The sequence below is a fragment of the Alligator mississippiensis genome, chromosome 16 (assembly GCF_030867095.1).
Source record: "Alligator mississippiensis isolate rAllMis1 chromosome 16, rAllMis1, whole genome shotgun sequence".
In the NCBI taxonomy this organism is placed as follows: Eukaryota; Metazoa; Chordata; order Crocodylia; family Alligatoridae; genus Alligator; species Alligator mississippiensis.
The window spans coordinates 7,117,635-7,131,367 of record NC_081839.1 but is presented as its reverse complement, the minus strand read 5'-3'; the positions used below and the strand labels follow the sequence as shown (position 1 = coordinate 7,131,367).

Genomic DNA, 13,733 nt, shown 5'->3' with positions numbered 1-13,733 from the left:
TGTGCGTGTCCGCGCGCGTGTCTCACGTGTGCCCCCCAACCCCCCGCCATCCTGTCAGATGCGCTGAGCGGGCCGCGGAGGGCAGCTGAGGACAGGCGGCGGCGGCGGCGGGAGGAGGAGGAGGAGGGGGAGGGAAGAGGGAGGAGGAGGCGGGAGCAGGCCGCGCTCCTCCCCTCGTCCCCCCGCGCCCGGCGCGTCGCTGGGCCCGGCCCGGCCGCTCATTGTGCTTCGCCTCACGCCGGCCCAAGATGGCGGCGGCGCTGGAGAAGGCGACGAGCCGCTAAGTACAATAGAGGGAGGCGGAGGGGAGCGGGCGGCCCCGACCCCCGCCCGGCCCCGCCCCGGCCCCGGCCCCGGCCCCGGCCCCCGCCCCGCTCCCTCTAGCATGGTGCGGGGCCGCCGCCGACATGGGCGAGAGGCTGGAGCTCCGGCTGAAGTCGCCCGTGGGCGCCGAGCCGGCCGTCTACCCCTGGCCGCTGCCCGTCTACGTGAGTACCGCCGGCCTGCGCTCCCCTTCCCCGGGCACCGGGCATGTTTCCTCCCCGCCTTCCCCCAAATCCATTGAGCATCAGACCGTGTTTCCCTCCCCCCCCCCAAATCCACTGCACAGCCGCCCTGTGCTGCCTCCCCGACCCCGCGCGGCTTGGGGCTGCCCCTCCTGGGGGGCTTCAACTTCTGTCCCTCAACTCATCCTCTCCCCCCTACACTTAATGCGAAGTTTTCACATTTTCCTTGAAGAGCTGCTTAGTTTTTTTTATTTTTTTGAAGGTGGGGGGGGGGTCGGTAACCAAAAGCCGGCTGGGGACGGATGGGTACTTCTGCACCCGCGTGGGGTCCGTCCCTTCGCACAGCTCGTGTCGCCTCTGCCTGCTCCTGGCAGCGGCGGAGGTGGAAGTGTCGTCCCTCTTTCCCGGGCGCTGGGGTTGGGGGAAGGAGGTGAACGAGGGGGGAGAGAAAGCGTCCACCGGTGGGGAGAAGCCGCCTCGAAACCCCACCGCTGCCTGCCCTCGAGACCGTGGTGGAAAGCGAATTTGCACGAACGCTCGTGTGTTTCGTCCGAGGAGAGCGTGTTCGGTCGTCAGTTGACCGTGTTGCAGCCCTCCCTTTTGGGTTGTCGGGGGCTGCTGCTTTTTTTGGACAAAATGTCACAGCCTTTTTTTTTTTTTCTTCCCCCCCGAGAGAGGCAATGACGACCCCTGAAAACCATTCATTTACTTAAGGCGGCTAGAAAACAGCGCGCGGATCGTTTATGCTGAGCATCAAATGTTTATTCTCCTTTTTTTTATTTGCCAATGCCCAAACTCGGAGAGAAATTTTGTACGGAGAAAATTTGGGCAATAGCAAATAGCAGCCTTTTAAAAACGGTTTTGGATACTGTTGCCTCTCCCTAGCGTTGTGGGGTTTGCCTGTTTGTGTCATAACACAGGGAGAACATACTGGGACTTAGTCATGTTGCTTGTGTGTAGACGATTAGAAATATCTTGCCTGTTGTGGGGGCAGCAGAGGTATATTATCTCCCTCCTGCTGCTGTTGATAGTCCTGGGGTTTCCAAAACAGCCTTCGTATATATGAGTGCTTAGCATTTTTGATCGTCCTGCTCCAGAGCCGGAGCCCTCCAGCACACACGAGTTAATGCAGCCTTTCCTGTTTGGGCAGCTCTGTCATTGTGCGCGCGCGCGCGCTGTGCTTAAAATTGACAGAAACTGGAAGTTATAATGGTGACCAGCTTAGTTTTCTCCCTGTAGCCCAGTATTTGTTTCTGGAAGAAGATTGCATCAAACGTAGGTTCAGCGTAGTCAGGGAGCACAGGTTGGGGTAGATCGATATACACACACAACTTCATGTAAAAAAGCTGCATTGAATGCTGTTTCAGGTTGGGAGCTGGGGGTATAGAAAGAGTTTATCTTGGGGAAACAAGCCCTTATTTATAGATTGCATGCCTATATTTGTTAAAGATGTTTGCGGGTGTAAATTTTCTCCCGTTTATCAAAATGCAGTGGGCATCGGTGTGTATCTACGTATGTCGAGAAATGCAGCAGGATCCAAATGTCCTGTCCATTAAAATGATCTCTCTGGGTTGCATGTTTTTTTTCCCCCCCATCACGATACAGAAGTGAATCATTCATCTGGAGCTAATCAAAATTGTCCTGCAGCTCTGTTGAAAAGATCACGCTCCGTAGCTTACACACGTACAACTGGCAGCTTCGGCCATTGCAGCAAAGAGCTCTGAAGCTAGAGAATGCAATGTCCAAAGACCAGGATTTCTGTGTCTGGCCTGCTAGCATTGTACTGTATTGAACTGTAGACTCTCTTTCCCTCTTTGGCTCAGACTCCAGTTGGCAGCAGAGTATATGTACCGTTGTGGTTTTAGAGCTCAGCTCTGTTTGACGTAAGCAGAACATTTCTTAGTTTCACCACTACACTTGCTGCTTGGTTTCTAGGAAGCAAGGTGGCATGACTTACAAAAATACCATACCTGCAACTTCTTCTTTTTTTTAGAAGCATGTTGCCTTGCGTTTCCCCCAGGCTACTTCCTCTCTGTCTCAATGTCATGATATGATTTGTAAAGAGGGGAGGAAAGATCAGTATTACCTGCTCATAATTTTTCATGAGTGCCATCTGAACATTGGAGCAATTCTGTTTCCAGTATCAAAGGTGAACTGTTGTGGCATTGTTGTCTGATAGTATTGGTTGTTACCAAGTCCATAAAGATATGTGTGCAACCATTCTGTCACTAAATCCAGATTTCATCACAAGTTAGTAAAGTGTTTCTGTAATGGTGTAAAAGCCTTAGATTAGACACTTTTAGATTTAAGGGGTGACTGAATTTATGGTGTAATTTAATTTTTTTTAAGGACTGTTGTTTCTTTTATATTCATTAGGAAAACTGAAGTCTCCTCAGACTGCTGAATTTGCATAATAGCTGACAAACCACTGCTTGTCATGATGTTAAAAGAACCTGGGAGGGTGATGTGAAACCTAGATTTCCTTACAAGACTAATTAAGGTCGTGGGAGGAGAGAGCATTGGTATTACAGATATAGCCTCCCACTGGCTTACATACAAAACTGAAAGTATGACTCTTTCCCCCGCCTTCTGCCTTCCTCAAAGGAAAGGCCACAGCGTCTAATGAATACATGGTGAGCAGTTCTGTCCGTAACACCCTGTGATGAGTAAGTTGAATAGTGCATAGTGAGTAATCTCCCCTCGTGACTCAGAAAATATTTTCTGATGATGTTGATCTCTGGCTTTTTTTATGACTGCCCTGCTTAATCAGAGCCTAAGTGGGTTTACGCTTCTGCATCGCAGCTTAACTCCTTGACTCCCAAATACCTGCACCAAATTGGGCTTTCATTACATTCTCAAGATTTGATAATGCAGGCCTTGGATTCTGCTTTGCCCCTTGTCTAACATTAAAATAAATGTCTAGTTAATATAAATTCTTTAATAAATCTAGGCCCATTCTAAATGACTAGGTAAGCTTTTCTTAATAAATAAATCTACTCGCTCTTTACCATGCCAGTTGTTCAAACTATAGATTTCAGATGTGTTGGGTACTGCATAATATAGACTGTTACCCCTGCTAATATTTCAGATTATTGGTTTGAAAACTTATCTGCCTACTAACTAGAGATAGATAAAGGTTGAGGTCTGCTTACAATCTCGCAGCTTGTTGAAGTTTAAGGTTGGGGTGGGTTCTGTTCTTACATAAAAAGACCAAGGTGCCAGGAGGAGTATCTGCCTCTAGTTAATAGGTAACAGGTAAGTCTGAAACTGCCCTCTGCCCCACTGAAGTTGTTGTAAAGAGGAGTTAGGGCTAGATCCACAAAAGGACTAAAGTGCCCTATTTCAGAATTTAGATCTGTAAAACCTCCGTTTCTCTGGCCTTAGATCCGTAAACACCGCGCTGAAAACTTAGGTGCCTAAATTCCCCGAGGCAACCTGAATCTTGCCAGTACTGAGCAATAATGCATCATTTGCCACACACTTAAGTGCCATCAAGATGCAGAAGGATGCTCTTCTCATCCTGCCTGAGGTGTTCAATCTGCTAGGCATTTTTAGAGCATGTTGACCAGCCAGGCTCTGCACACAACATGGAGGTGGCTGCGGTTCCTTTCAAAATGTAGCAGGAGGTGCGGTGATGGTGCTTCTCTTTATGCAGTAGGGTCTCCAGGTTAGAGCACTGGTCCAGGTCTCACTTGGATTCAGTTCCTGCCTGTGAGTAGGAGGATTCAAACCTCCATTTCTTACTTTCCAGGAGAGCGCATTTATCCCCAGACTACAGGCTGTCCCAGTGTAGGGCCACTCCCTTCAATTGAAACTGCTCAAGTTTGCACTTTTACCTCCCACAGGTGTTTGTGACCAACAGGAGTAGACGTTACAACATTGTTAATACATGGAACTATCTGTAATTACCTGTAATTATGAGATGTATTTTTCTGTATGTGATTCAGGGAATGGATCTTTCTCATCTCTTGAGAGTTGTACGGGAGCAAGTGAGAGTACCAGTGGGTTATAGCACTCAGCCAGTATGACTACTGGTTATTTATATGCTATGATGGTCCTTAGGACTCCGTAGACCTGGGCTCTACTTTTCAAGACATTGTCCAAACCAACAGAGTTATGCTCCTGATCCTTTCAAATTTTTCTTTTCATGCTCAGAGCTCCACTGTGTAATTCCTAAAACTTCAGTTACCTTGATCCCACCCCCAGGATGGAAAAAGTCTTGGGGTGCCTTTGATTCAGCCTTCTATCAAGGTCAAGAATCCTCTACTATAAACTTGTGAAGCTTTAAACCTCAAAGCTAGCAGCTGTGATCATGATCAATCTGGGCTGAATAATCTGAGAATAATTTGCTGCTTTGTTTTTGCATATTTGCTATCTTTCCAGTGTGCTCAGATGGCAAAAAATATCCCATTGGTCAACTGAATGTTGTCATAGCATTGCTTGTGCAGCTGCTTGAGGGAGGCATATATGTGTCTGTTACTACAGAGTAATGAAATGCAGGCCGAATGATAGTAGTGACTCTGTTTGCACAGGTGGGTGGTTGCATGGCTTTTTTTTTTTCTTTTTTCTTTTTGCTCGTCTTTCTAACCAAGTAGGAAGTCTAGACTGTGACACAAATTATGTCATTTTGCCTCTAATGGAATGTGTTGTGCACTGAAAGTTGAGAGGAAGGGATTGATCATTAAAATCACAACCCAGAAATGAGTGTCATCTTTAGAATGAAAGGTTAACTACAAGATGAATAACAGCTCCTTTTTAAAAGCTTTTGCCCACTCTGTGCCATGCAGCTCTACCTGGAACATAGTTTTCATATGAACCATCTTGCTTGATGGTTAGGAAACCTTGCTTGCCATAGGAGTAGACTCCCAGTTGAGCTGTGTGCAGTTGCTCAGTTTTGGTAATGGGAGTCCTGGCAGGAGGGTGGTTGTTTCATGGTGCATACGTCTGACTGCTAGAAGCACTCTTTATAGTAATGGTGACCCGTGAAGTTGGGAAACATTGGAGCCGAGCTCATATTTGTAATGGTGGAAAAGGTTTAGAAGATCTCTGGTGTAGAAAAGACTTGGAAAGAATTACTAGTCCCACCCCACTCCTCCCCCATCCACATCCTTCTAGTGCGGTGATGCTCAACCTTTCCTCCCCCTGGGCTGGATGAGTGGCAAGGGACCCATCTGCAGGCTGGATCCTTTTCAGGATTGGTCCTTGTGCTGCCCTGTCCTGGCCCTGCATAGCTGATATAGCTTGCCAAGGCCATGCTATCTAGCCTGCAGCATTTCCTGTGGGTCTGGAAATTTGGCAGCAGGGGAGTGGCAATTAATACTCCCACCACTCCCCACCACCAATTTTTTGTACCCAGTGGGTTGGATGACATGGCTTCGTGGGCTGGGGGTTGAATGCCCCTGTTTTAGTGACTCAACACAAGGAGTTGAAGAGTATAAATCTGAGTAATATGTGATTTGAAGATTTGGCCAGGCTTTTCAGATAGTAGACATAACAAAAATGAGCTCGAGGAAAAAGGCAAAATGAACATCACAACACAACTTGACATTCTTTCTCTGCTCTGATTCACAAAATGAAACTGCGGTATGTTCACCTTGAGGTTTTTCACTCTTGTTGCTGGAGATTGCATCCATATAACTTCTGAGACCCCGTGGAGTGTTGCAGGATATAAATTTGTCTTCAGTGTTTAGGCTTTTGTCAAATATAAACATTTAATTTTTACCCATGGTAAATTATTTGGCTTTGAGCATGACTGGGTTAAGAGTTGTAACCCAATGTAAAATAGCAATCCTACCTAGCAAAAGTAACATGAGCAGGTAATGAAGGAGGATCTAGAACAAAGTATCTTTTCAGGAAAATAAAATAATTTATTCCATAATTCAGTGTTTGTCTTTATATTTGAGTAATCTGAGAGGCAAATAATGTGAAACAGAAGTGGCTGTTAAAGACTCCATGATTGTTTTTAAAGCAGTGGGAGTTAATGCTGTATCCCGGCCAAAATTCCACTCTTGGCAGTTATCTACCCCAAACTTACCTTGCGTTTCAGCTGGACTGAGATTCCTGAGCTATTTGTGCAGTCAAAGGTCTCGGAGAGCTGTGCATCATTGGTGCCTCCACATGCAGCTACAACCCATCTCCCTCCTGGCAGTCCAGACGCTTATGGAAAAGGTTATCCTTTCACGTACTAGCCACCTGGATGAGTTGTGTTTCTCTTGGGGGTTCGTGCAAGGTGTCTTAGCCTTTGGTGTGCAGGATTTATGGGTAATCTAAAATCATTTTTCTCCCCAGGCATCTGTACTTCTGTTCTTTCACTTTTCTTCGCTCTTTTTCTCTGTTGTTCACTCCTTTTTCTTGTTGCTTTTGTGAATTAAACTTTTCATTTAAAAACTCCCTTTCAAGTGTGAATATACAGGATCAGTGGCGTGTTTCATAACCAAGTTGTCCGTTGTATTAGTGATAGGTTTTTTTTATCATCACCATCACCTTGGCAGTCTCTATCACTTTATTTAACTGTTGCTTACTGTTAACTTCTTCTAACAAAAGGTGCCAGAGTGAGGAAGGGGGGGAGGGAAGAAGTTCAGGCTAGTTTGTGAATATACTGAATCTTAACTAAATGCAAAACAAAAGTAAATAACGTAAAAGTTTTAAAAAAGAAGGTATATTTAATTGCCACACAACTTTTAATTTTGTAGATATTAGTCTTCAATGAGAAGCTCATTAACAAATTTAGGAGAAACTGATGGAAGGTATTTGTATCAATGTGTTAATCTAGATGTGGAATACCTAGAACTCCATTATAGTAGCATAGGTTAGAATTAATGAGCAGTCTCTATTTTTAGACTAGGAAGAAGCCAAGTCTGTTTTACAACAGGAAATATAATTTATAACTTTGCAGATATGATCAGAACTATGAATAACAAAGACCAACGATGCTTCTGCTTTTCAGTCTTAAATTCTTCTTCCTTGGTTTCAAAAGTAAATAAGTACATTCAAGGGAGTGATGTGCAAAGAGAGTTCTGGTGTCAAATTATGGGGAACTTGGAAGAAGTTGGGGAACTTCCTTCCTTGGAAGGAATTTGGGGAACTAATGAAGACAATTAAACATTAAAAGTCTAGATAATCTGGGAAATAAAGAGGATCATTTAGGAAAGTCTTTAAGTTTATTTTTTGTTTTGCTTCCCCTTTCCCACCCCCACTTTAAATATGACAGGTTTTTACAACATGTTAAGGAAGCTTTCTGAAAGATTTTCATTATTAGGAGGGATCCTGGTTTTCTCTGTTTAAAAATGCAAATTCTCTGATTAAAAACCAAAAATCTCTGATTAAATTGAAAGGCTACTATATAATATATAGTATATATTATAATAATATATATTATAAATATATATATTATAATTATATATATAGGTTGACACAATGTTTTTATTGATACATTTACAGTTTTAAAGCAATTTGGAAGCTTCAGTCACTATAATAAAATACATTCTAAATACCTATATATTTTGGCATTTGATTTTGGGGTTTTTCATCATGGAAAGTCAAAGCTGCTGCTCCCCCCACTCTGCCCAGCTGTGGTTTTTTTCTCTGTTAGGAGGGAAAATGGAAGTGGGAAATGGAAAACCTGGGTTATTAATAACCCTCCTGCAGCCTCACTGGCAAATATACACGGCCTAGTGGTACCACCCTGTCATGTAACCCTGTTTAATGCAAGGTGTGGATATACGGTAGCAGTGTGAAATCCTAACCCCTCTGAAGTTGATGGGAGTTTGCAGTCAATTGATTTCAACATTTCTTAGTCCGTTTAGCGTACATTTGATAAGCTTGGCCGTTGATTTAATTTTGCCTTTAAATTAGAGGTATACCTTCTGATATTGCATAACTATCATAATTTTTGCCAGCCTTTAGATTATGTCTTTGAAAGCTTTAGAATTTTCTCATTTGAAATGCTGCATGCCTCCTTTTCAGAGTGCATCATGGGTGTTGCCTGTTTTACTGGTCTGTAATTCAGCAAGTATTACTGCAAGACCTTTGAGCAGCTGGTTGGACTGGATGACTTTCTGAGGTCCCTACCAACTCTATTTTTTCCATGAATCCGAGTTGAAATGTATTGAGAAAATTTTAAGTTATTCACTTAGCAGCTCAAAACACCATTGGGAAAATTAATCTTGTTGATTTAGGCTGTAGGACAGTAGCGCTCAGCCTTTGGCCATGTGGGCCAGATGACTGGTGCAGGGGGCCAGTCTGAGCTAGATCAGACCCTGCCTGCTGGGATTAGCCCCCTGGGGCCCTGGACCACTTTTGCTTGCTGGGATCAGATCCTGGGGGCCCGTGCCACCTCCCAGTGCTGCCCTGCGCCCCTCATCTAGTGGGTAGGGCCATGGTCCCATGGGGTTCCCCTCGTGTAGGACATTTTCATTGTGTCCAGAACTATATAGGAAGTCAGAAGCCTTTCTGGATCTACTTCCGTCTTGGATTTAATAGGAATAAAAACCCTTGTCAAAATTTTAACAGAGCTGCTTAAGATACCAAACTTGATAACAGAATAAATAGGCAGAAAAATAGCTTGCGAGAAACTGATGTGAAAATAATTTCCTCCAATCATTGAAAGAAATCTGCCCAAGCTAACAAGGTTTAAAATAAAGGAAACAGTTTTATGCCTCCTAAAAAAAAAAAAAAAAAAAGTTTATGTTCTTCCATATCGTGACATATGCAAATCCAAATGGCCCTTGTGACTCTTCCAGTGGAGTGGGACGGAATTCAAATGTTTAATGTTTATTTCAAATTAAGTCAGCGAAGGGCTTAATCTATTGGGAATTCTTCGTCACAAAATGACTGAATGCAGTGAAATGCATTTGGTAGGCAAATCCTGTGAACCCAATATGCAGTTCTGGAGCTCATTAATATTAAACACAGTTCTTTTATGACTAATACTTTAGGTTCCTTTTACTATCATCTTAGAAGTTTGAAAGGCAGACACATTTTCTCCCAATTTTATCTTTTTATGATCCCTTCCTTTACCCCTTTTCCTAATGGAATTTCAAATGAAAGTATTTTTAATTTATGTTCAAGCACTTAGTTCAATTTTTGGCAAAATATTTCTGTCAGAAAGAACATGCAGAGAGAGGATTGCTGCTGTTTAGATCTTACATAAAATGTTAAGTTTTTTTGGCAACGAGAATTATCTTGCAGATATGGGCATTCATTACAGTGGGAGATGGGGCTGTTTTGGTCTGACTGAACTCTGCTCCCAGGCGCCTTAAGTGACATCAGAGAAGTTATTCTTATACTAGAACAAGATCACCCACAAGGGCTTGCGCTTGCTTGACGGTAGGCTTGTCTACACCCATGTACAGACACACACAGAACCATTTTGACTTTCTCTGTATAGCAGCAGCTTGTTCCTCTCCCACTGGTTTTTCTTCCCCCACTGGTTTTATTGTGAATACATTTTTACAGGTGTAAGCTTGTTCCCATACTGCAAGAGGAATAATTTGCTATAAAGCACTTTTATACTAACGTAACTGACGTTGTGGTGGCTGCTGTCAGTTATAATGAATTTAGTTTCAATCCTTGCCCATTCCCCCCATTAGCCAAATGATTCCATATGGCAATCTTTTCCATAGGACCGGCCTATACCAGTTTTAATTCACAACCTTGTATCACACTGATGCAGGTTTTTCATGTAGATGTGGCTCCAGTCATGCTCTTTCATAGGGTGGATCATACTTTTGTCTCTGTTGCCCTTTACATTTACTGTCATGCAAACCAGCTTCCTTTTTGGGTAATGTCCCCATGGCAAATAAAACAGCTGTTTACGTGGAAAAATAAAAACATTTAATACACTTCAAATATTTTAATAGATCTTTAGTTGGAAACGAGGAGAAGGCAATGGCAGGCGGATAGCCAGTTTGCAGACCTCTAGCAAGTTCTGTATCATTTATACACAGAATATCTATGCTTCCCATATTGTCCCCCAGTTAGTATCAGATAGGTTGGATCTTGGCCTACAACTCCTGTGTTCTTGTACAGAAAGGTGCAGTGTGCTCCAGGTTTTCATGGTGTCTTGCTCAGTTGCATAGCATTCAAAAGTGCTCAGAACTGATTAGATGCCTTCTTGATTTATTGCTTTGCCACGTGAAAGTTGGAGCTGTTTCTCCCTGCTTTTGGTAAAGAGAATGTGTGCATTGCCTGCAGGAAGGAGCCTAGGGGCTTGCTTGCTTTATTATTTTGCCTTGTATTTGTCCTTGGCATAAAGAAACAACCATCTTCTGTTGTAACACTCTGTTGTGACATAGATCTGTGTTTCATTTGCTTTAATGGAAAGATATATTACACCAGTTACTCCTGGAAAAAGCAGGGGATGTTTAGTCCTAAAAATGAAACATTGTATGGAGAGAAGTTTGGTATTCTCTTCCCTCTTATTGAAAGGTCCTGAGGCATTTGAGCATGAGCTGTTCCTTGGCTCACCAATTCTAGGTGGCATTCCTGTGTAGAGCCCTAAGACCTCTAAAAAAGGCACTTAAAGCAGCTGGCTGGAATAGGGAATTTGTGGAAGTAATGGTAAAAAATGAAAAATCCAAAGTATTTTTTCCCCTTCTTTCCTTTAACAGTTGTAAATACCCTTTACGTTAGTTTCAGCCTTTCACAGAATCTTGTGCACGCCGCAGTTTGTAAGACACGTGCCCAAAATATGTCTTCAAGCAAAGATTTTACCTGCGTGTCTTCCTAGGCAGGCTGAACAAATAGGCTAAGAGTGTGTGTCCTTGGTCACCTTACTAGGGCTGCTCTGTCATGCAGAATGTAGCAACTTTCTCTCTCTCTCGTTCAGGGCAGCTGTCACTTGGGGTAGCTCTATATCACTTCTATATATAAATGCTTACCTTCTGAACACAAGCAGAGGAAATCCTGTGGTTGTTCTAAAGAGATATTTGACCTACTAGTCGGTCTGTAACCTTGGGAAAATTATCTGTTTTGCCTTATTTCACTTTTGTGATTTGCTGGCTAAGCATCCTTGTTTGCAGGAGAAAAGCCCACCCTGGGATCTGTGCTATGTTTTAAAACTTTAGGGGTAGCAGCCTTTCTGGAACTTACCTGATTTTTGTAGGCTCATGATCACTTAACACTTGCAGATTGGCCCGTTGCATTAAAAAACCAAACTTTTTATCAAAGCATATCAGCTGCTCAGGGATGGAAACTGAGCCTCTCTCAACAGATTAGGCAATGGCCAAAAGAATGGTTGCAAAAGACAATATTCTTATCAGTTTGTCTTAACCGATGCTTCTTCTAAGCCTGTCGGCTCACCCGCTGACCAGTGGATGTTTGTGGGAGACTTCTTCCTCACCTGCAAATACCTGCTCATAGTTGGTTTGCAACTATGCAAACTGGCTGTGGCATCTCCTTGCAGGATTTTGAGTTAGGCTTTGGTCACCTATTTTGTGTTGGGAAGGAAGTATGGATTTAGTGTGGAATGAATTATTTGGCTTTGGGGGAAGTCACTGAATCAGGGGGCAGGTGGTGGTGGGTGCAGGTGGTGGGGCAGGAAGGTTGCAGTGGGAACAAGTAGGCAGGGCAGAGGGTAAGGATGCCACCTGCCCCCCCCTTCCCTCCCCCCCCCTTCTCGCTTTCGCTGCTGTAGCATTGGGGAAGGGGGATTCAGGACAACCCTCCAGTACTTAAATTCTATACCTTGAAAATTATAACAACTTTATAAATTTTCCATATGTAGAATCTACTAATGGGGGGGTGTCTTATATTCAGGATCTTCTTGTATTCAAGTCAATATGGTATTTAGTTCATCAATTAGGAAGAGCACTAGAATGTGGTTTCTCACTTCAGGCCTTGCCACCTACGCACTTTAATTGAAGGTGTTTTACTTGTCACTTTGCACACTGCTTTCTCGGACAAGGTCACAAATTCAAGCAATAACTTTAATATTCAGCTTACAGTGAGATCCTTTTTCTTATGAAGTAACATGCCTCTTGCAAACATTTATGTCCGGGATGTCACAATGGACCCCCCCAGACCTATTTCCAGGTAGCACATTTAACATTTAATAAGGAAATGTTACTTTAAGAAGAACTAAAGTTTAAAAAAAAAAAAAAAAAAAAGAGGACAAATTAGGCTGTATTGTGCTTTGCATTCACTATTGCAACACTGGCCTTCATAACTGGTTAAGTTGCAGCAAAAATGTTGTTACAAACTGTCATGCTGACATTCTTACTTGATACTGCAGAATTGTTTCTAAAGACATAAATTCAGTTTTTGTTGGAAATTGATGTTTTACTAAAATTGTATAGATAATACACCATGGTGCTGGCCTTTAGCTGGACTCTTTCTGTGCCTGTGCAGCTTTTTATAAAATGAGGCCCCATTCTCTATGTTTTAAAACCTACCCCTGCTCTTTGTAGAGATCCTTAAAACATTTCAAGATTCAGTCTTAATAAAATAACATAAATAATGTGGGGTAACTTCTTTCTTTGGATACCCAATTCTGTGGTAAATCATTGGGGTTTTCTCTCTCTCTTTTCTCTTTTTTTTTTTTTTTTAACCTAAGGAATATGGATTTTGCCTTTTAACTTGGGTCACAGTATGAAGTGCAGAGACAGGGAAGAATATAAAGGAAACAATTTGGGCACAGCTGTTTGTAGAGTGTAGATTCTCACACTCACTGTGAATCATTTTTAAAAAAAGGCTTCTGGATAAATCAGTAGAGGCTAATTTTCCCCTTTGAGATCTCTGTGGGGGTGATTCCTGTTATAGTCATCAGGAGCTATATAAGCATGCCACAGACACAATTTGTCTTGATCGTTTTCATGGAATAATGCAGTGATTCTCAACCTTCTTTAGACTCAAGGCACCCCTCAGAAAATGTCAGCCCTTCATTTTCACTCACTTTTTTTTTTGATAACAGAAAAACAGTGGAACAATTCTTCTGTTGCAAAGAACTCAAAAAGGCCGCAACAGGTCAGAATGTTTTTAACACTATGGATTTTGATTTTCAATTTCTGGGTTTATCCTGTGAACCTTGTTTGCACATCTATCAGTGTTAACATTTCGTGGCACCCTGTGGCACCCCTGAAAGGAGCTCAAGGCGCCATAGAGTGCACCGGTACCGTGGCTTAGGATCATTGGAATAGTGCATGTCTTTTAAACAAAATATCTTCTGTTTTGCATGGATGCACTTTTTTGGCAGGAGTAGAACTCCTCCAGTGTTGATTTCTTGCTGTT

At 43.0% G+C, this 13,733-nt stretch overlaps 1 protein-coding gene across 7 annotated transcripts in view; it reads left to right on the top strand.

The window, feature by feature from the left end:
- The first annotated feature begins 209 nt into the window (after window positions 1-209).
- Window positions 210-13,733, top strand: part of DOT1L (DOT1 like histone lysine methyltransferase) — a 95,847-nt gene continuing 82,323 nt past the window's right edge. For 4 of the 7 annotated variants that reach the window (XM_019489929.2, XM_059719604.1, XM_019489931.2 and 1 more), the window contains exon 1: window positions 210-488. In XM_019489929.2, the coding sequence (XP_019345474.1) occupies window positions 408-488 (81 nt within the window). In that variant the 5' untranslated portion in view covers window positions 210-407. The remainder of the gene's footprint in view (window positions 489-13,733) is intronic. The other 3 variants (XM_019489928.2, XM_019489927.2, XM_014599792.3) reach the window with 2 other exon arrangements.